General features: G+C 46.0%; 1 protein-coding gene across 4 annotated transcripts in view; it reads left to right on the top strand.

Moving 5' to 3' along the window:
- The first annotated feature begins 1,270 nt into the window (after positions 1 to 1,270).
- PBDC1 (polysaccharide biosynthesis domain containing 1) overlaps positions 1,271 to 22,876 on the top strand; it is a 145,788-nt gene continuing 124,182 nt past the window's right edge. The window contains exons 1-4 of one of the 4 annotated variants that reach the window (XM_069617731.1): positions 1,271 to 1,380; positions 15,109 to 15,174; positions 20,996 to 21,055; positions 21,378 to 21,518. In XM_069617731.1, coding sequence (XP_069473832.1) covers positions 15,124 to 15,174; positions 20,996 to 21,055; positions 21,378 to 21,518 — 252 coding nt within the window. In that variant the 5' untranslated portion in view covers positions 1,271 to 1,380; positions 15,109 to 15,123. Of the gene's footprint in view, positions 1,457 to 1,836; positions 1,974 to 14,551; positions 14,573 to 15,108; positions 15,175 to 20,995; positions 21,056 to 21,377; positions 21,519 to 22,876 lie in introns of those variants that run through there. The other 3 variants (XM_069617728.1, XM_069617730.1, XM_069617729.1) reach the window with 3 other exon arrangements.

The following is a 22,876-nucleotide window of genomic DNA, read 5'->3' as shown; positions in this document are numbered from 1 at the left end:
TCACTCTTTCTTCTTTCTGGGGCATGATAAGGCTGCAACTCCTCCTTTTCTTCTCCCTGGGGTATACCAATGCTGCAGCTCTCCTTTTTCTTGGCCCTGGGTGATGTGAATTACTTGTGTGGGGGCAGTGGTTCCTTTCCTTTTTCTCTGCACCCCCCACAGCAGACTGTTCACCTTTAGCTTCCTTTTTTCCAAGTATGTTATTTTCCTTTCCTTGAAGAAAGACCAACTCGTCGCCAGTGTAGTAATCGAAGATCCTTAGACATCTTGGGTAGGTTCCATACGTCAGCTTTATTCCATATTACACAAAGTCCCTTTTAGATGGTAAGCATGAACCACTGGGTCCCATCACCCAGGCTGGGGCTCTCCAACTGACATACAGTGGAACCTACACTACAGGCATTCCTACACTCACAGCTACACATTCTCTCAGGCACACTAACATTCTCTCATGCATTTCCAAGCACCTGCATTCACACCAAGAGCATTACAACAAGTACCTTTGACTTTGCAATCGAAATGCTGGAGCAGGACGTGTCGAGCGCCATCACTGTGTTTTCTTTATTTCATTGTTTCATTCCTTTTTTTTCATGTGTAGATCTGTAGGGGAAAACGTTGCTAATCACCATGCTCTGATCGCCGTAGAGAATGCGGCCTGCTCGATGAGTCAGGCGTGTCCGGGACTGGAGAGGTCGACACATGCGACCCACGTGGAGCCGTTGCGTCCTGCCTCCCTGACTCGACTGGTTTGGAAGACTGCGGCGCAATACCGATTTCCTTTTCTTTCAATCCACCGCGCACATGTGGAGTTGTAGACCGCTCGTCACCAATGTTGAAGTGTCATTGCAAACACTAATGGCACACAAGAATGAGGCAGGCACTGCAATAAATCAATGAGACATGCAGCACAGTTGAACATTGCCTCTTTAATCATAACTCAACAGCATACTAACTTGACCCCCCTTGCCCTTACACGTGACTTGCCCTGTGCTAGCAGTCCCAGACCAAACATCGACAGAAGTGAACCCTTTCTTAAACATAGAAACAGGACATTACACTGGTGATGCCACATTCAATTGGTATGTTAATGAGTCCCCTCACTTTTTAGGACTTGATCCCTCTCTATAAAGATGGAAATCGACGCTCCTGGCATTTGGAGGGCCACCTTCACAAGAAGAGTACGCACTTTTCCGCTCCTGCTCGCCCAGCGCCTTCCCGCTCAAGATTTGGGACACGATCACATGACACGCTGCGTGGGGGGAGGGAACGCAACTTCCCAAAGTCACGTGAAGAAGCGGAGGCGGGGCGATGCTCTGGTGCATTGCTGGGTTGTGAACTAGACCGTAGCTGTAGGTGTTGGAAAGGGAATCACAGTGACAGGTACCGGGGAGTTCTAGTTGGCAGCATGGCGCAGGACGCAGCGGGTGGCAGAGCCAGCATGAGTCTCGGAGATTTGGTGGGTAAAGCACGTGGTATGAAGGCAATGGCCCTATTTGTGTAATGCGTGGCAATTCTATTACTATTACAATCAGTATGAGGTTGGGGCTGGGAATATTGTGAGTTTTTTTTTAGGTGGGTCTCGTGATGTTTTAAGTTGTGAATTGGTGATTGGAGGGGAGGATGTAGGAGGGTCTCTTTCTGGTAATCCGAGTGGTTGGCGTTGACTGCCGTCTGAATGCTGGGGTGGCCCTCGATGAAGTAGGGGGTGGGGGATATGCAGTTCTTTGACGGTTATGCTGCACTAGTTGTATTCGTTTTATTCCGGGACTTGTGCTTGTGTATTTTCCGCATGCCCGTCTTCCTCGTCCCAGTACTTCCTATCCGTATATATCTCAACTAGCCTCCCCCTTTTTTTCCCGCAGAAGCTTTAGTCCAGAACAAGACGAAGCTTAAACTGGGGCAAAACTTGCCCTGTCGGAGTTCAGTTCCGTGGAAGCCCGAGGGGAAACCGCTGAACTCGCACGATATGTGAGGTAGTTAGCCGGGCTCCAAGATCTGTCTGTGTTGACGTGTCTGTATATTCTAAGCAACTTCGCATATATATTTCTGGTGGTCCCTTGTGCTTTTTAGCTGCGTATTTCAACACGTGCACTTCTAGTTTCGGTTCTTCGCTCTCCAGGTCCATTTTAAGTTCAGGCCACACTACGTGCGGCTGGGCTGGGCTGTTAGCAACAGCGCAATGCACTGCAATTTCTTTAGTAGGGTAGCATTTTTATTTTGGTAACCGCGTGCTCTAAAAGCCCCACACTAATCAAGTTAATGAGCCAATTAGTCTATGCTTAAAAAAAAAAAGTAATAAAATAAGACTCCATTTTAAAAGGTACGTTTATATGCATGATGTCTGCTAGCCTGTAATGCAAAAATGGGGTTGATTTTATGTTGAGAGTCAAATGTGTTTAACATCATGCACAACAGAACGTTGGTTTATGGTCGCAAACAAGCTCCATACCCAGGTGAACTAATTACATGTCTTCTTTGAGCGTGGAAAGTACAGTGGTGTAAAACGAGCATTTTCCTGCTTTTTTAAATTGTGGTTTAGTCCATAAACTTTCACAAATTGCCCAAAATTTTTTTAATTTGATCACATTGAACAAATGATAAGAACTTTTCTCCAAAGGAATAAAAAATGGAACCTTGAAAAATGAAATTAGAATAGAAAAGGAAGAAATGACACTTGGATGTTTAAGTGCATTTGTCTATTCATTTTGAACAGGCTTTTATTTGAAGTTGTTTTTATAAACTTGGCTACTGCCACTTGAACCATAGTTGGCTTTGAGTGAAACAATCTTTCCCACAGATCTTGTGGTGTTAGGATGGTATATTGTTCAAATAAAGGTTTAATTAGCAACCATCGCTTAACCATTAAAATATTACATTCTGTGAGTAAATGGCATAATGTCTCCTTGCATGTTGGAATATTGCAGAATCTGGAGCACGACTGCTCTTCTTTTATATGTCTTGTCTTGATCACATTAAAGCGAACCTCGCGTAGATTTGTCTGTATTCCGGTGAAGGAAATTTCAGCAAATATTGCTCAGTAGATTTAAAAGCCTTCTCCATTCTTACGATTTCATGATGGATGGTATGATTTTTGCATTGTTCAGTAGTAGGTATCCAATCCATATGCCACAATTTTAGTGTTGCTTTGTTAGGATTTGAATTGAGTGTCTCTGCAGTGATATCTGCCATATCCATTACAGTTTTTGCAAGTAGGCGCCATTGACACAGGAATGCATGGTCAGATGTAAGCATATATTCAGCTATAACACAGATTAATCGTTCACCAGAAGATGCAGTAAGTAATTTCCTATAAAGGCTTAGCACCCTCCAGCAATACATGGCATACAGGGATAACCTTCCCAATTCATAACGTATAGCAGACATCGATCCACACTATGGTAGAAAAAAAAAATGTGGCTCTTTCTCCCAAATGTACTTTCCATACGAGTCCAAAACTGCTGCGTCATAGAACTTTTAGAGTTTGAACCATATACAATTATGGCAGCTATCTTCTGGGAATAAAAGGTTATCAGCGGTGCATAAGAAAACTTACAATACTTATGTTGTAGAAGAATCGCCTGTGATGTTGCAGTTCGCATTTTTTCCTGAAGATCTTAAAAGTAAAGGAGATCTGAATTTCGATCCCTTATATTGATGCCAAGATATATATATGCTGCTTTATCTGTTCAAGTTCATTTCCATTGAGTTTCCATTTATGAGCATTTCCGTTTGGCTTTTGTACTTATTAATACCTTTTTTGTTTTTGCAATGTTCATTTCAAGATGATTTGACTGAGCATAGATTCCTAAATCATTTAAGAGTTTTTGAAGACCAACAGGGGTTTTGGACAACAGCAGCAACTCATCTGCATAGAATAACCAGGCTACTGGATGAAGCCCTAAACGAGGTGGATCTGAAATTATAGAAGAAAATTAATTGCCCATGTCATAGGTGAAGAAATTAAACAATATAGACGCAGTGCACACCCCTGCTTAAGACCTCGTTCAGTTGGAATTGAAGACGAGAGATTACCATCCGCAGATAACCAAACTTTAATTGAAGTATCAGTGTGAAGTTGTTTTATTAAATTCGACGGACAGCCCGCTATACCCAGTTTATAGAATAAAAGGGTCCTGCTTACAGAATCGAATGCTGACTTGGTCTACAAAAGATATATATATTTCGATTTTTCTATGTGATGTTGTGTGGCTGACACTGTAATTGGATTAATCGTGGTGCCCATCTCCGGAATGAAACCTGTCTGATGGGGGTCAAACAGATTACTTTGATCCATGCGGTTAAGTCCCTCAGGATCAGCCTGGAGAACAATTTCCCTGGAGTGTCTAATAAAGCGATCGGAGTATAGCTTTCAGGGTTTGTACCATCGATCTCCCTTTTTAAATATGGGTACTATAATCGACTTCCAGCTGACCGGAATTTGTTGTGCACATTTCCTCCTGGAAGATCAACATTTAGGATGTTGGACCAATATTCAGGATTAGCTTTGAACTGATAATTGGACCAACCGCTCTGAACAATATACATCTTAATATCGTCTATATCAAATTTCAGAGGGGGATACAAATGTAGTGTATGATTTCATTACACTTACTTTGGTATAGAGCTGTGTGAAATGTTTAATGCACATGCTTTCAGGTACTGCATTCAACTGTAAAGAAACTTGCAATGTTAAAGTACAGGAATTAATGCCATATGGCGCCGAGTTTCTTGATGCAACAGCCCTAAGCATTTTCACCATCTTGTTGCTATATTAGCTACTACCCAATTTCTGTAATGAGCTTTTAAGCTCTTAATTTTCTGAACTGTGTCTTTGTCATACAATTGTACATGTATTGCTTTTCGGAGTTCTATTTTCTTTATCTTGATCTGTAAATCAAAAGTATACTTGCTTAAACATTGGTTTCTGTGACGTGCTAGATGTCTCTTGAAGCAGTTACAAACTTGAGGTATAGTCCTTCTGTACAGAGCACGCGGGCTTAACATTATTACTATGAATTTGTAAAGCTAGAAGCAATTTCTGTAGCCATTTAGTGTTACAGGTAAGTCGATTGCGACCAATGTTAACCAGCACTTCCCCCTTATATTTACACTGATTATTCGCAGGAACACGAGAGGGCCAAGACCATGTAACCAAAAGTTGTTCGTGGTCACTTTTGCTTTGAGTGGGAACTGAAAACCTGCTTGTATATGAAAATAGTTTACAATCTGTATAAACATAATCATTGATTGTTGCTGATCATGATACCAAGTGGACTTGGCTAGAAGATCTCGTTCAATGGCTCCATTGAGCATAACCATTTGTCAGTTATGCATTAAACTGTTCCATCTTTGTGCTCGAAGTGAATGATTTTGTTTGCAGTCATGTAAGCTATGTAAGTTTTTAAATCCCCTGCGAGAATAATGGCAGTGACCTCTTTATCCATGGCGATGAGATCAAATACAGGAACCATGTTGGGTAGAAGAAACGGTGGTTCCGTATGAATGAACATATAGTCGGCTTGCTTTTAATATGATATGAAATCAGTGTATTTTGCTAGTAACATATTGTAAGACATTATCATTGAAATCCAACAAGTGAAATGTTTTACCAAGTAGAGTTCTGAAGATTTGGGCTCGAGTTCCTAAATTGCATAAGGGATAAAAATTACAGCTTCATAGTTTAACCAAAATGTGTGATCCCAGGCAAATCATTAATATTATTTTGACTTCACTTCTGATAGCTCTGAAAAGCGCTCCGTTAAGCAGCTGTACTGTTGCATACCTCTGTAAAGTACTCCGTTGCTTTTCGAAGCTAGCTCCACGCTCAAATACCTTTAATACTGCAGAAATGTGAATCCTTTACCCTTACAATGGGGCAAATTCAGTGATGTTGGGGTCAAAATTGTTTACCGTTGTGCTCTTGATAGGCCCCCGCACCCTCAAAGCCACCTAGAATTATGCTGCTGGTGCACTGGTCTCCGTCCGTTCCATATTGCTTGACCAGCAGGTATATAGTTGAGGCATCCAGTCAGTGTACACAAGGTTAATAAAGCGGACTGACGGCAGCAGAGCCAGCATTAATTTCTTGCACTCACCAAATTTGCATGGGCTGTCCACTGATAATGGTCAGCCTGCCAGCAGCTGTATACTCGTGGAGTTCATAGATAGCTATTGGGTCAGTGCTGAAGAGTGACCACGTGCCTTAGCTCGCCCCTCAGTCATGCCCACGTCACTGACCACTCTCCCCTTCCCCTGCATTAAGGAAGGGTGTTCAGAGTTAGTTTTGTTGACCGATAAGGATTGATTTGCAGGAGCCAAAATCGGCTACTATCGCCAAGTAAGCAGGAGCTACCACCGCTGGTAACCAGGAGCTATTGCATAGCAAATTAACTTTCGCATGAGATGCAAACTATAATTGTCATTTATATGTGACCCATTATGCTTTTAGACGTCATGTGACTGTGTCCTAATGCTCATTTATAGACTTTGCTAAATACACAGGTTTAATGTCGTATGGATATATTTGTATGGCACCAGTTGGCCTGTGGAGCCACAAATGTAGCTGTTGGTATCATGCCAAAAGGTCTCTCCTGGCTGCAACGAGGAGCTAAAAGCCTGACAACAATTTCGAACCCTGTAAGGTCTGGCCCACATTGGGGTAGAACATGCTGAGTAACCTGCAACCACTCTGAATTGACTGTGTCTCTGGGAGGGAGCCTGCTGGTTTGACTCTGGCCAAAACATCTGTCGGATCAAACGGAGATTCTCCCGCTGGCATTGTGTTGCAGTAGATGGGCAGCTGGTGTTTGTCACGATTTAGTACATGCCTCCCTGAGCACTGCGCCATGTTCTTACCTTCCTGCAAGGCACGCCATATGAGCCACTGGACATCCTCAACCTGAAATTCCTCACCCTTAAGGCAGTCTTCTTAGTTGCCATCACCTCTGCCAGGAGGATTGGGGAAATGGGGTCTCTCTTGAGCTCGGCTCCTTATTTTCATGTCTCCTAGTTCAGTTGTGTGACTCCACCTTTCGGTCCATTTGTTAATTTACGTTTATCTTTTCACAGTATGTGGTCATCCCTGATTTCCCTTCACATCTCCCAAAACTAGCTGCCGAGGCTCGGAAAGGAAGGGTTGGATGTTGGCATTTTTACCAATGTAGAGAAATCTGCTCATCTAGGTCCTCCAGCAGCTGTTCTGTTACGTCTGAATCTGCTGGTTTAGCGTACAAGGCCTCCTATCTGTACTTTGGATCAAGGCTGAAAGAAGTAACATCCCTGGCATATTCTTTGTCTGGCATTTCTCTCCTGGGGCATGCTCCAAATAGAGAAATTAATAGTTAATCACTGTAGTGACTAACGTACTCTTAGTCCATAGTCCCCTTTACTTCATACTGTATGGGTGTCCCTCGCGAGGGACAGGAGACGGAACCTTTTTCACCAGAAAAATCTTCTTCTTTAAATTTAGAGGTGCGCTGAGGTTTGGACCTGGGAGCATGTGCTCGCTTGACTCCACCCACCGGCGCCACTCTTCAGTCTCCATTGACGCGTCGACAATTTTTAACAATGCCTAATGACACCAGTATAAGGTGGGAGGATGGTGGGATGTATGGAGGAAAGGGGACTATGGACTAAGAGTACGTTAGTCACTACGGTGACTAACTATTAATTACTCTTACATCCCGTCCCCTTTCCTCCATACTGTATGGGCGATTACTACTTAATGTAGCCCCAGGGTGGAGAAGAGACCCTCCTTAAGCAAACGGGTTTCTTCGAACTGCCTGCCTAAAAGCTATGTCTGATCTAGAGGCGGCATCCAAACAGTAGTGCTTACAGAAAGCCGAGGGGGTGGCCCAGGGAGCCGCCCTGCTGATGACCTGCCACGGATTATGCTGTTGAAATGCGATGGATGTGGCTTTGGCTCTGACCGTATGGGCATGCAAATTGGCTGGCACTGGTCTGTGCTGCCCCTCATAGGCCTGCTAGATGGCCGTGACCATCGACCTTGCTATGGAGGCCTGATAGCCGGGCCCTGAATAACCAAAAGTGATAAAGAGGGCGTCCGACCTGTGGAAGTCCTTGGTCCTGTCAAGGTAGTATTTTAGAGCACGTCTGATATCCAGACGGTGCAAGACCCTCTGAGACTCGTCCTTGGGGTTGGTGGAGAAGGTGGGTAAAACTATTTCCTTGTTCAGATGGGAGGAGGTCACCTTGGTTAGGAACACAGGGTGCGTCTGGAGGACCACCTTGTCCTTGTGAAAGTTAGTGTAGGGCTCTGATGCCACCAGCGCCTGGATTTCACTGACTCTGCGAGCTGAGGTGAAGCTCTAAGAGCAGAGCGGTTTTTAGGGTGACCAGCCTGATGTCCACGGACGCAATTGGCTCAAACCGTTTGTGTACAAAGGCGCCCAGGACTACGCTTAGGTCCCACACGGGGTGCAGTTTTTGCTTCTGGCCCCCTGGATGATCTCCAGGGGGCCAGACAGGTTAGCCTGAGAAAGACGCTAGTGTTTCAGTGTGACCTGCTCAGGGACCACGCTGCGAGGGCTAGCTTGTGAGGAGCGGGGTGGAGTACCCTACCCCTCTGCTGGGTCAGGAGAGGAGATGGACCCAGTGGTAGGTGAATGGGGGGCCTGCCCGATAGGCTGAGCAGCTCAGAGAACCAGGGTCTCGCCGGCCGCCAGAGAGCTATTAGAATGTGGCTGAGGTGACAAGATTGCTTTATCCTGCAGATCACCCTGTGTACCAGGGGTGTGGGAGGGAAGGCGTATGCCGTCATGTAGTTCTATTGTATCTGGAATGCGTCACCCAGGGAGCCCGAGCCCTGCCCCTGCCAGGAGGTGAACTGCTGGCACTTCCTGTTGTCCAGGGAGGCAAACAGATCCACTTGGTGTTGCCCCCACCTGAGGAAGATCTCTTTCAGGACCAGGTCGTTCAATTACCACTTGTAATTGTCTGGCCCTAGTCTGCTGAACCTGTCCGCCGCCAGGTTGTACTCTCCCGCGAGGTGGACAGCGGTGAAGTAGATGTTCTCCAGAGCCCACTCCCACATGCGGACAGCTAGGTTGCACAGCAGAGGGGATCTGTTACCCCATGCTTGTTGACGTAGTACATGCTGGTGGAGTTGTCCGTCTGGATAAGTACTATCTTGCCCTCTATCAGAGAGAGGAAAGCCTCATGGCCTTCAATTCTAGCCAGTTGATGTGGGACTCCTGTTCCAGCCGAGTCCAGACTCCATGGACGCTGTGACTGACCAGCGTGTATAGCCTTCTAGGGAGGAGTCGTAGTGAAGGTGAACCTGCGAGAGAGGCTGCCGGAAGAGCTTGCCCTGCCGCAGGTTGCAATCCGCAGACCACGTGAGGTCCGGGTGGAGAGATGTAGGAATGTTGATGGGCTCCGCTTGGGAGCCCCTCTCCTGATTCCATGAGGCTGCAAAGTGCAGATCTCCTCATCTTGAGTCCTGTGTAGGGTACGGCCAAAAGGACTGCTGCCATGATACCCAGCAGGAGTTGGTACCACCAGGCTGAGGTCACTATCCTGAAGAGGAAGTGAGTAGTGGCTCTCTTGATAGCTGTGATCTTGTCCTCCGAGGGAAAGACTCTCTCGGCGCATATGTCCCAGATGAGGCCCAGCAAGGTCAGGCTCTTCGTGGGTAGCAGCAGAGACTTCTTGAGATTGATCATAAACCCCAGGTCGTGGAGTGTGCTCAAAAGTGTGGAGGAGGTGTGGAGAACGCCCTCCTGAGTTGAAGCCCGGATGAGCCAGTCGTCCAGGTATGGGCATACGTGGTGGCCCTGGGCCCTGAGGACTGCTGCTACCGTATTCATTAACCTGGTAAATACCCTGGGGGGCTGAGTTGAGGCCGAAGGGTAGCACCTTGTTTTGGAAATGACAGCCCATGATCCTGAACCGAAGAAATGACCGATGTGGCTGCCAAATAGGTACGTGTAGATGCACGTCCTTCAGATCCAGGGAGCACATCCAGTCTCCCCTGTCGTAACCATCTTGAATTTCTGTAGCGTAAGGGAGAGGTTTAGGGTGGAAAGGTCCAACACAACTCTCAGGCCAGCCTGGTTCTTCTGTATGGCGAAAATCCTGGAATAGAACCCCAAATATCGCTGGGAGGCTGGGACTTCCTTCACTGCCTGGCTCTCGACGAGCAAGCGGATCTCAGTCAACAGAGTTGCTGTCCCAATCTGGGAGAGGAGGGGAAGAGGGAGGAGGTGAAGGGACCGATGCTACTGAGAGGATCCAGGGGTCCGCAAATGTTTGGTGCCAAAATTGCACATGGAAGGCAAGCCTGCCCTCCCAACCCCCCTCCCACCCACTGGAGACGCGTGGACCCGAAGGGGCGTGTTGTGCCTTCTTTCCCTCTGAGGCAGTTTTGGAGGCGGGGGATTTGGGAAAAAATGGTTCATCTGTCCGACCTCTTTTCCCCCCACCCCTTTTTTTGTCAGGACCTCTGTTTTTGGAAGCCCCGGAACCCTCCAGACGCCTGCCCCTTGTCGGAGTGTTGATGTGACTGGGTGTACCCCTTGGGCGTGTCCTTTTTGTAAGAATAGATAAAGACTTTGCAAGCTTTACTTTTTTAAAATTAATTCTTCATCCGTGGTGGAGTGGAAGAGGACCAACTAATTTCGGTAACGATGCCTGAATGAGTCGTGCGACTGGTGGTGTGCAGATATTAAAGTCGTTAATTTCGGCTGCAGTGATTGAGTGAAAATTGTCAGACGCAAGAATCTGTGCGCAGAGTCCACGATGATCTATCTCACGGACGCGCATTGAGAACGCGCTACGTTGGACTATTACATTTACAATAGTAAGATTGGAGTTAATTGTGAAGACACTTTCACCAAAACCGTGCCGACTATTGAAAAAGAAAAGCACGCTTTTTGGATGGGAGATTTGAATAATTTGTTTTAATGAAAAGATTAGAAGATTGTGCAGACTATCGTTAAACAACGTTGGATCCCCTGAAAAAGTTCTTACAAATTATGTGTGATTGATTAAAGAGCGAAATATGTTGGGTTCGGAATACCATTGCAGTTAAAACAATGTTAACGTTAAAGGATATTTGTACCGCGCACTATCACTACCGGAGTGGTCCCCTGGTGCTCTGGCGGCTCTGAAAGAGGGAGGGGGGGTGAGTTAGTGGGAATAAGCTGGAAAAGTGCAAGAGAGCATTGAGGTGCTGTTGGCAGCCTCCGCCCGCTGGGTCCGTCGGTTGGGCTTGGGGTGTTTTACGGTCGGTAGTCGTGTGCTGTTGTGCAAGTCTATGTGCAGTTTGTTTTGTTGCAGTATAGTGGAGTTTGTGTGGATTGCTGCGTTTTAGGCTTGTGGTTGTGTTTGGTTAGAGTTTGAGAGGTGTATGCAGAGGGATGAAATTGTTAGTGGTGTGTGAGATTAATATATTAATTTGATTTGGAACTACCCCCCCAGGATCCGCTAAATTACTTGTATATGAAGAATTTGCTCAGCCATTAATGCATTTGGCGATCTATTAGCTGTCCAGCACAGTTTACAAAAAAACATAGTCCAGACTGGCTAGAGTTGGCCAAGTGTTGGAAGTGTACGAAATTTTGCACTTTATGAATCAATTCGTATTTGCTATGGCTTTTATAATGTGTAATGTTGTTTTTTACATAGTTTTTATGATGTATTTTTAAAGAAAAAGATATTTTTGTAATGAAAATTTGGTCATTAACACAGTTCTTTATTTGTTGTATGTACTGTGTTACGTCCAAAATGAGAAAAGATAACTGAAGGCAGTGGGGTACTTAAGTCATATATTGGTAAAGGATTCTTTGGGGAATGGACCCCACAGCTGTATGAAACTTCCCTGTGTCTCTGAATTGTTTGTTGGGAGTGGAAGAGGTCACTACCCTCGAATGGAAGGTCCAATATGCATTCCTGGACGTCGGGGTTAAACTTAGTAGCCGGAGCCAGGCCGTCCTCCTCGTGTCTGTGGCGATGCAGATGCCCGGCCAAAGGTATCGATATGGGGCACTGTGGACTCCATGATGTCCTGCGCTACCAGCCTATCTTCTCCTAATCCCGCCTTGAAGCGAGCTTGGCTGTGTGACGGAAGTTCCGGGAGGAAGTCTGCAATTTCCCGCCAGAGCCTTTGGTTAACGGCTGCCAGCATGGCATCAGCTTGACGCAGGTGCAAGGGGGCGTTGGAGTAAAGCTTTTCCTGTATGCCTCCAAGATCTTCTCCTTCCCTATCTGTGTCGAGGACGACTGAGGCTTAGAGTAGAGTGATGCCGCAGCAATCACTGAAGAGTGCGCCGAAAGCAAGACTGTATCCCCCCTCTATCTGCCGCCTGTACTTGGCATCGAGGTGCCGATTGACAGGCTGGGCCGAGTGCGGCTTGAGCCACCCCTTTTTGGCCACGCAACGGCGTCCCTCTGCATCGGGATCCCTGTCTTGGTAGGGGGTTTTAGGGTGAGGACTTCTGCCAAGACCCCCTCCTCGGGCTGTTTGACCTCTGGCTGAGGAAGGCCCAAATACTCTGCCAGCGCTGCCAGGTGTTCGTGGAAGGGCTTGGCTGAAGATGGCATTTCAGGGTCCTCCTCCTTGTCTGTGTCCACCTGAGTGCTCAGAGGATCCGAAGCTGGTGGAGGAGTACTGGGCGCTGTGGGCTGCGGTATGGAGACCGGAGCTGGTGGCTGCTGCGGGGGCTGTTGAACTGCCTGCGGGGGAACTGGAATCAGAAGAGCTTGCGGGGGCAGCACGGGCTGCGCTGGGACCTGAGGCACCAGAGCCAATAGAGGAATGACCACGGGTGCCGGTGGGAGGGCTGGAGGGAGCTTGTCCCTGATAGTATCCCGAAGGATGGCCCCTTCCCTGACCCTTCCCCCTCCACCCCCCCCCCCTCATATCAGCGCTAGAAACCTTTAGAAGAACCTGCCTTCGGAGGCTGAAGAGGTGGCAGGAGATATTGACGGAGTGGCTGCGGGCTACTGCAGCGGGGACATGCACTGTCTGGGGTGCAGAGGAAACCTGCGCTGCGCTTCCGATGGATAAACTGTAGGACACATACCCGGGTTGACACCAGTCCAACCTTGTGACTCGTTCCTCCACCTGCTCCACTAGAGGGGTGGTATCGGACAAGCGGCAATCTTGTCTGGTGCGGCAGCAATTTTGTCGAGCTGCGTGCCATGTGCCAAAATCGGGGTGCCTGGCTCATCGGATCCAGATCCGTCCAAGACGCTTGGTGTTGGCACATAGGGTCTATCCCGCACTTCAGGCCTAGACCTGGAAGGCGTATTGCCCTTGGCTGAACTGCCGGTAGTGCTGCGTGAAGGCGCCCCCTCTGACTTGATGCCGGTACTAGGGCGTTGCCCCTCGGGTTTGACCCCGGTAAAAGAACCTTGCCCTGCCTCAGCACAGACACCGGAAGGATCCAGAGACCCCTCGACTGTGAGGCCGGTAGCTGGACTAGCCTTGGTATGTGTGCTGGTGCTAGAACCCAAAAAGTTCCGGTCGGGCGCTTTCTTGGGAAGAGTCGCCTTTACGGGGTGTGATTGTGAATAGAGGCCTTTCATTCGGCCTTGAGCGATTGTTTGTTTGACGACATCCTTTAGGTCCTCCAGAGTTAACTTCCCTCCACCTAGCTAGCCTGTTCTTCAGTGCACGTGGAGTCAGTGCGTCGCACGCTGGGCCAAGGCAGCGGAAGGAAAGGTCGTGGGGGTCAGATGTAGGGAAGCCCCTCTCAGCTGGACGCCTGCTGAAGTCGACATGCGCCGGGGAGGAGCATGGTGTCGGAGGACCAACTACCTAATTGAAAAGAAAAAGACAAAGATAGAAGAAAATCCATGTAAGAGCACGTGGTATTACATGGCCGAAGCCAAACGCGGGAGCGCTGGTGAATGTGGCCCGTTCCCGTCGATGCGGAAAAAGGGGAATGGCGCTGGTGGGCAGAGTCAGGCGAGCACATGCGCCCTGCGCGCCTCTGATTTTTAAAGGGAAGAAGATTTTTCTGGTGAAAGGTTCCGTCTCCCGTCCCTCACGAGGGACACCCATACAGAGGAAAGGGGATGGGACTTAGTGTATGGCTGCCTCTTGGCCCAAGGCAATCCGTGCCCCCACCTAGGTCAGCTGTAGCATGGGCACCTGGGCCTCTCCTTCAGCCTTCCACTTTTTATGGTCCATTACAGGCTGCTTCTACCTGGCCAGGCAATCCCGGCAATTGCACATGCCGTTCTCCAGGTTTACCTGGGTAACAAGGAAACTTCTCACTGGGTGCACAGCATTATGGGGAATGTGCTATTTTGAGGGGTGTGAACTGGCTTTGGGCTGATCAGTCTAATTTTTGGCACACAGCATGATCATTAGTGGGAAGTAGGATGTGGGATGTATCATTATTTATTTAGTAACTTTCGTAACTCCTAGTCCTACTTCTCCTCTCAGTACTTTCATCCGCTCTCTTGGGCATTGATTTTGTATCCTTGGGTATGAAGCAGGAGGGGTTGCAGGTTGGTCACTGTTATATCGGACGTGGGCAGCGCTTGGCATGATGAGCAATGTAAGGAAAGTTGGTTGACCGGAAGATGACACTTCTTCATGATGGTAAGTATTGGAAGTGACACACTAGGTTAATGATTATTGCCAGTAAGTAATACTAGTGGAAAACCAAAACTAATATTGTGCCCTCTCCTTTTAGTTGCAATCTGTTCTATTTGTGCATAGTGTGATGAGACTTGAGGACATCAGGAATAAAATACTGAGGCAAAGAAGTGAATTGGTGAAAGACTTTGATGAAGAGGGGCTCCTACAGGCTTGTTGATATAACGGGAAAGCTGCAGAGGGGGGTGGGGGGGGCACTTGCTGTGTGATGTTGTTGGGACAAGAGGGTTTGCATAGTGAACTTGATCATATCGTTGTGTCACTGGTGAGAATTGCCTCCTGGAGGATGTTGAGGAGGTCCCTGGAGTTGGTGGTAAGTGTGATGGTGCAGTGAGAACTGAGGCTCAATTGGGAAGGTGGAGTCCTACCAGTGGAAGGCAGTTGGCTATTTTCTTGGGTGCTGGTGGGCTTCATTGTGCTGTGTATCAGATTGGAGTCCATGAATCTCACCCCCTGCACCACATTTTCTGTCTTTGCAGGGCCCCAGTCAGGCCATGGCGGCCACACATGCTTTATCCCTTCCAGCTGACCAGTTTGGAAATGATGTAAGTGCATATGGAATTATTTTGTTTATGTATTGTAGAGGCAGGAATTTTGCAGGCTTAAGCCCCTTTTTGCAGGAATGACAGAAATTGCCATGAAAACACTAAAACGAGGGGCACGTTTTCCACAAACCATTATGGCAAACGGGAGATGGGCACAACACTTGATAGTAATACTTGCTGGAAACTAAAGTGATTGTTCTATCTTCTAACTCTTTAGAATTTACAAAGCACCAAGTACACCCACTGAATTCACTGCCTCTGTTGTAGCCTCACAAGTTCTTGCTGTCTGCCATCCCTTTTTTGTTAAGGACAAAGCCATTAATCTGGGCACTTGTTGCTTGAGTAGATCATTGGCTATGGCAATCCCTGATCCCATGGCTGATGCCTCCTTCTCTGCTTATCTGTACATATGAGATATTGTTGGGGCGGTGGGGGGGTTGTTTTCCTGAAGTCCACTGTGAAGTACGACTTTGTAAAACTATCCCAATGGCTTGTAGATTCCTCAACTCTTAGTATCAGTCTGTACTAGTCATGGAACCTTGGTAGAGTGGCGGAGCAGTCAGGCTTATAATAAGAGGAAGATGTGAGCTGTAGGTAAGTACACTAAACCTAGTTAGTAATGCAATTCAAAGGAACTTGCATATAAATGTATATTAAAATATAGATTTATTATATTTACACAAGGTATGTCTCAGTATGAACGGAGGATAGTACAGGGGCAATGTGCTGGTCTTGGAACCAAGACCCCGCAGAGCAACAGAGGTTTGAATCCTGGACCCGCTCTTAGAAACTGAACTCTGGTACGGTATTGGGTGCGTTTTTATAATTTAAAAAAAAATGAATTAAATACTTAGCACATATAACCAAACCACATAGAAATTCTTTTCAAAGGCCACTGCCTAGTTTGTAGTTGCTTGCAGTTACAATTGTTACAGCATTTTGAAACTGACAGTTCTACTGTGTTATCAGTAATAATGCGCACTTGCGCACACTCGGATATACAGTAGTTCTATTTAGTTAGCAAAACCACATAAGATAATGACTTTTAGGAAGGAAAACAGTTGGTTAGCATAACAGTAGCAGAGCTTAGGGTTATAGAGGCAGTTTCTTCGCACAAGGCTTTTCATGTTCAAAATGCATCCTTCGCTTAAAGGCAGAGAAAGGCTCATCTCGTGAAGCAGCAGAATGCAAAAAGTTCCTGTGGATACTTCCTAGTCTTTAAGATGCAGGAAGATTAAACAAAGATTGGAGATCCTGTTAAATGACTCGCTAAAGGGACACCAGCAGCAGCTTGGGTCAGAAGTAAGAGGGCACTGCAATGCTCTGGAGCGGCTTTTCAGATTAATGTAAGCAATACCTTTTTACCCATAGTACCTTTTCCTTTGAAGAAATGTTCGTGGCTGGATTCTCCTTAATGTGGCAGCGCTGGACCAGACCTCTGGATTCCTTGGTCTTGTGATGAAAGGCAGGACAATAGACAGTCTCTCAGCTGCAGTCTCGAGGGAGGACCTGTGGCACGGATTTAATCAGCTTCTCTGGTCGGTCTGCGGTTTTGGTGCCTTTTCTTAAGCACCAACAAAGTACACAATTTGCCCGGTCAATCTTCTTCGATTCCTGGCAACCATCACTCTGCTGAAGGGACTTAAAAGTCTGATTGGGTCTCTGGAGGTTCACCTGGAGCTCAGTAAAGACTTGGATGGATTTGGCCTTTCAGAGATAATGCATTTCAATTGGGTCAGAGGTCTATTGGCATTCTGCAGCTCTGGAAAGTTACAGCACCTCTGTAGATGGCCCAGATTGGAGTAAGTCTAGGCAAAGGTTGTTCCCACTAGCCAAAGGGAGGGGAGTAGTCCTCTTAGGAGTTACTCTGTTACACAGAAGAAGTGGTCGCTTCAGTGATGAAAAGGGTATGCAGGCGTGTCTGGCAGTCTTCTTCGGTTACTGCAGCTTCCAGTGGTCGACTTGCCTTTCTCCTCAGAAATCTCACGTTTTTTTAAATTTAGTTTAAGCACATGCTCCTCTACAGTCTTTCTCAGCCGTCTATAGAAAGGGGCGGGTGGCTGTCCAATCGGGACAGCTAGACCCCCAATGGGAGCTGGTTCTATTCAGGCAGACAAGCACTCCTCTTTAATTTCCTACCTGCCCAGACACACTGGAGCCTAGGTGGGGGACACCCAAGGGTTCCCGCCAAAGGCCAAACACTCGCACGGACCCCCCGGCCCCTACCAGAATGGTAGAAGGGCTAATCAAGAACAGCCATGCTAAAATGGCAAAAAGAAAGAAGCCCCCCAAGTTAGTACTTAGGTGCCCCTATTGTGCACAACTTGGACTGTGAATACAGTTTGTGGTAAAACATAGCACAATAGTCGGTAGAAAACGTCCACTGACACCAGCAATGACTAGAATGTTGTCTATGTGACTAAAAAGCCGCAGGAGCAGGGAGCAGGGAGAAGGGGGATACTTAGTATCCCCTTGGCACTCCACATAAGGTCTGTGGCTATCTCTCAGAATATAAAGTTTTAGGAGAGATGCATTGTATCGCTCTATCCTTAAGAACTGTAGAAATTCAGGATGAGGTAAGAAGATCCCAAAGGGTCCCCAGCAACACTGACCAGAAGGAGCCTGTGTGCTGCAAAAGTAAAATACAGATGTCTTAAAAGAGATATGGTGGAAAGTAGACTCCATAGAATAAGTAAAACACAGAGAACAGCGTTCCAAAATGTAGAGCCCATAAGAATGAATGAGTGGAAAAAGGCTCTGCTCATTCAGGATATAAAGAAAAAGGTCAAGATGCCCAGCAAAAAGTGTTGGGCGTCTCACTAGTACAGTCTATGCTTCCCAGGGTCTTGCCCTTCACTCTGGGAAGCTGCCTGCTGGTAGAAACCTTATAGAGAGGGATCCTTTCTCTATCCCCTACTGAACATCTATCGTGGAGGTTCCACCTCCTGCAGTCTGCAGCTCAGGATGTCTCTAGGATCCAGATCTTCCAGACAGGGTTACATCTCCTCCACCTGTGACTCATCAGAAGATGGTTCTTCTAGGGATTCTTCTGGCACAAACTCTGCCTCAGTCGATGGTGGGGTCACGGGTGTGACCTCTTGTTTCTCTTCTACAGGAACATTCTTCCTTGAGGAAGTGTTGGCCTTGGGGGGGGGGGGGGGGGCTTCTTTCCTTAGGAGACTCAAGGTTTCCCCTTGGTCTCAGTTTAAAGGTCTGTTAAGGTTGCCTCCCTTGCTTTCTTGTTCAGCTCCCTTTTTTTCTCGGGGTGCTGGAAACTACACAGAGGGCCTTCAAGTACATGCCCAAGAGTACCCTACCTGGCACTTCAGAGTCGAAACTCACAGCGATTATAAGTCATGTCTTATGCAGATGGATTGGATCCACACTATAGATCAAATGTGCAAACTCGTATTTGCAAGTTCACTTCCCCTTTTTTTTTAAAAAAAGTGGTCTTCTCCCAAGATATCTGAGCAAGATCCCAGACCCTAAAGGAAGACAACAAATTCTGACTGAACCTGTTACATACAGGGGAGGTCTTGTTGGGGTCAGAGTGACAAGGTGGGGAGGGGGGAACTGTGTAAAGTTTGAAGATCCCCGAAAGCAGTTTCTTCGACATTTTTTGATGGAATGTGAAGGCACCTGGGAAGTTGGAAAGAGGTGCTTTAGTCATTCGGTGCAATGTACTTCGGGTCTTGCACCAATCTATTACTAAAGGGCTCCTACTATCCTGCAAATTAGAATGGACACTGAGGTTGGGTCCTTTTCTTCTCTACTTGCTAGTTTTTTTTTATTTTTTAGAGTAATTGACTTATTTTACGAAATGCATAGGATGTTTTAGGATTTGATATGTATTTTTTTTAACTTGAGGTCTTGTTAGACTTAATTTATTTACGTCTTTTTCTCTATTTTTTTTTATTTCATGAATTTTGTGTAAAAAAACGATTGGTTGTAATACACACGTCAAGTCATTACTTTTTGTTTATTAAGTGGTTACAGCATTCAACAATATATTCATTCACAAGCGTACATGTTCAAACAGTGCAGCTATTATCTCTAGGTATCACATGGTTCTTCAACATATTCCACCATGTGAGGTTTCTCGATGTACCAATAATTGACAATACAACTGTTCACTACACAGGTGTGGGCATTTAGTTCAGTAGTTGTGAAACTGATGGCTATGTTGAGCCTCTCCAGTTCTTAATGCACATATCTCGCTCCTGTTTACTGCACAGGGGCAGACGGTCATCACCACTGAAGTGATGCAGATCATCATCTCTGTCTTTGTGGCTTCTTTTTCGCAGTTGCCTTATGCTCCGCGGCAGATTAGTCTTTCTATTTTCTCTTTCATTGGGGGGGGGGGGCATAGATCAGGGGTGTTCATTAGTACGTTCAGCATTTGATCCCAGTCCATACTGCTGTCCATCTCAGCATCTGCTGGGGTTTGATCCACGAGTAGTTCCATCTCTGCCGTCCCCCAGCGGTATACATCTTTGAGCCATAGTTGAATCGATGGGCCCTTCAGGGTTTTCCATGAATTGCAATTCTGCGTTTGGCCAATATAAGTAGAAGGGCTTCTCTCTTCCTTTTGGATTTTGTTCCCCCCCCTGGTAACAATCCCCACATACATGTTTCATGTGAACCTGCATAATTGCTGTTGGTCCAGGTATTAATCTTATTTATCACCTCTTCCCAGAATGCTTTGATTATCAAACAATCCCAGGTTATATGCCAGAAACCTGCTGTGACTTTCTTGCATGTCTGACATGGATGAGGGTGTTGTGAGCTAATCATATATAGTTTGGACGGTGTCATGTATACTCTACGGGCAAACTTATGTTGCACCTGAATCTGGCGTTTCTAGACACCTTATGGGTGTTTTCCCATATTTGAGTGCACTGTTCGACCGGTATCTCCCTCCTGATGTCTCACCCACGTTTCTTAGAGCCATGTAAGCACCTGGAGACTGTACAAATGGCAGCGGTGCACGATAGCATAAATCGCCCTACACAAAGTCTAGGGTATGAGGAAGTGGTATACATTTTATTTTTATTTTTTTTGGGGGGGTGTGGGTTTAGTTAATATTCTTTGCCCACCCATGCCCAGAGAATTGATTGGACTGCTGCCTTCCTCTTTACTTGTAATTAGCCTGCATGGAGGTCCTCTAGGCACACTGAAAATGGCATTTCAGTGTGAGCGTTCAATTGACGATCTAGCGTGGGGATGGTTAGACCACTGACATTGGGTCACCTATTCTATCCTAAGTGCCTCTACCTGTAGTTATTTCGCGGCCAGTTGGTACCCGTGTCCTTTCTATCTAGTAACCTCTCTGGTTCCGCTACAAGATTCTCTATGTATCCCATCCTTGTCGTGTTTGTGAAGCTTTAAACTGGGTTAATTAAACTGCATAGGTTGCATATATGCCCTCCAACCTCAGATGCAGGGCAGTGTCACCACATCTTGCCTTCTGTCTTTCTGTTCCAAGGGAACCACTCCGAACCCCCAATGCGGGATTGCACAGAACAGAGGAACTACGATAGTGTCCTATTACTCTACAACTCCTTGCAGTTTCACAATTCTTATCAACAAAGTTGCAAGGACCCTTCTTAACTGCTGTTTGATTAGTACTGCTCTTTCTGGCGCTTGTTCTTGTTTATATATTTAGCAGTCCCTCCACTTTCAGCGCTCAAGATGTGTTTTTAAAAAGGGAACAGTTCCTGAATAGTGTCAAGGCAAGGTGCGGTTTGGTGGTGTGAGATGGGGGTTCAGTGTGTGCATTTCTGTCAGTGTTGCTGTAGCTTTCTTTTATGTTTTTCTCCAGCCCAACGTGGAGATGATGTGGGCCATGAAGGCCTACCAACACGCAGAGGTCTACTTTAATGTAAGTACATTGCATTGTTTTTGGGAAAACACTGGCTGTAGTCCATTATTTGTCCCCCATAGACTGCTTAGGTACAAAGACTGGGCCGCCAGACTTGTTGACACAGATGCTAACATTTAAAGCCACAAACCTACTCGCCATGCTTGATAAGCCCAAGAAATAAATGTGTAATGCGCATGCCCACTTGTTTCTCTAAAGTCTCTTGCTGATTGAGTGTGTGTTTGCGTTTAGCATAATATTTAATTTCTACCCTGGATAACCATATATCTGAGGCAATGATTTTCCATTTCTGATTGTGCTTTTCATCATTTTCTTCCATAAGCTCATTTCATCCGTGGACCCCAAATATTTGAGACTAACAAAAGTCGATGACCTCATCTACAGTGACTTTCGGGAAACTTTTAATGACCTGAAAATTGATAGCCTGGATCCGGAAGAGTTAAAATCTGAAACGGCCAAACAGGTAGCAACCATACACTTCCAGTTACATGTGTGCATCAAATGAGGTATGCATGACGCATCCAAGAAAATGTGCAATGTCTCAATACTGATGTTTGGAAAAAGTCAGTCTCTGAAATGGAGGGGAGCTGCAGACTGTTAAGCTCCTGCTTGCAGCCTAGGAGAACCTGGTTAGCTTGGCCCCAACAGCTACAAGGAGCTCAGTTTGGCTCCTCGGGCAAACTGATGCCAAACAAACACAGCTATATGAATTTAACTCTGTACGTACCTGTGGGGGAATCTATAATCAAGTGTTTATACAACAATTAAAGAATAAGGGGCATCATAAATAATGGACAAAATCATAGGTTTGCATGTTATGTGGAAGTCTGATTAGCAGAACTAAATGTACCAGCTCCTAGTTTCCCAGTGCTAGCTACTGGTGGCTGGAAACAGAGGAGCTGCTTTTAGGGCCTCCAATCTCAATTTCTATGCCTGTAAATTGACAAGTGCTACCTGACCACTAAGCTGGACTGCGAAACACCTGGTTTATTAAAAAATGTTTACATTGTAATGTATAACTTCTTCCGTATACACACATTTATAAAAACCAAAAAAGATGGGGGAAATGTTTTAAGTTGCTGGTGTTAAGCTCAGTGTCATTCCTTTGGGGGATTATCAGTTGCCTTCCACACAGTTGTGTCTAAAACCTTTCAAAACCAGGAAAGTGAATATAGCGGAACCATGTAACGTTTTATTCTCCACATTCAATCATGCGTTATATTCGTAATTTCAGATGTATTTTGCTGTCTAAACATGATAGTTTCATAGTTCACTATGTAAAATCCATTTTAAGAAATTCTTCTGGTTACATCAATAAAAATGATTTGTGTCTTAAAAGTCCCCCGGCTTATTGTCCACCTACACATACCTTTTCTGCTGAGTCGTTCGTGTTTGAGGGGGAAAAGGGTTTTGGAGGAACAGGAACTTTTGAAAAAACAGAAGTAGATCCAAACACCCAAATCTAAGCAGTTGTAACTACTTAGATCTTTGGGACAGAATCAGAAAATCTTCATTTGAGAAGCTGATAATGGGGAGTGGGTGAGATTGTGATTATGAAGTCTTACATCCAAGAATGTGACGGATTGTCATAGGATAAAGTTAGTTATAAGGGATTGCGTGATAACCTCATACGAGTCTTGAGTGACATTTGAAGTAAGGTAGATCAAGCATTGGGGAAAAAAAATCAGTAAATGGGAGGTGGAGTTTTTAACCAAACGTGGTGGTCGCACTCCAATTCTTTTACATTTTACCCAAGTGCATAAAAACTTGACCAGCCTCCGGGTAGACCTAGAGTACCTGACGTTTCATAGATTTATTTAA

Source organism: Ambystoma mexicanum, chromosome 10, assembly GCF_040938575.1.
Source record: "Ambystoma mexicanum isolate Mex_15411 chromosome 10, UKY_AmexF1_1, whole genome shotgun sequence".
Taxonomy (NCBI): domain Eukaryota; kingdom Metazoa; phylum Chordata; class Amphibia; order Caudata; family Ambystomatidae; genus Ambystoma; species Ambystoma mexicanum.
Note: the sequence above shows the minus strand (reverse complement) of the source record. Positions and strands in the feature narration are given on the sequence as shown.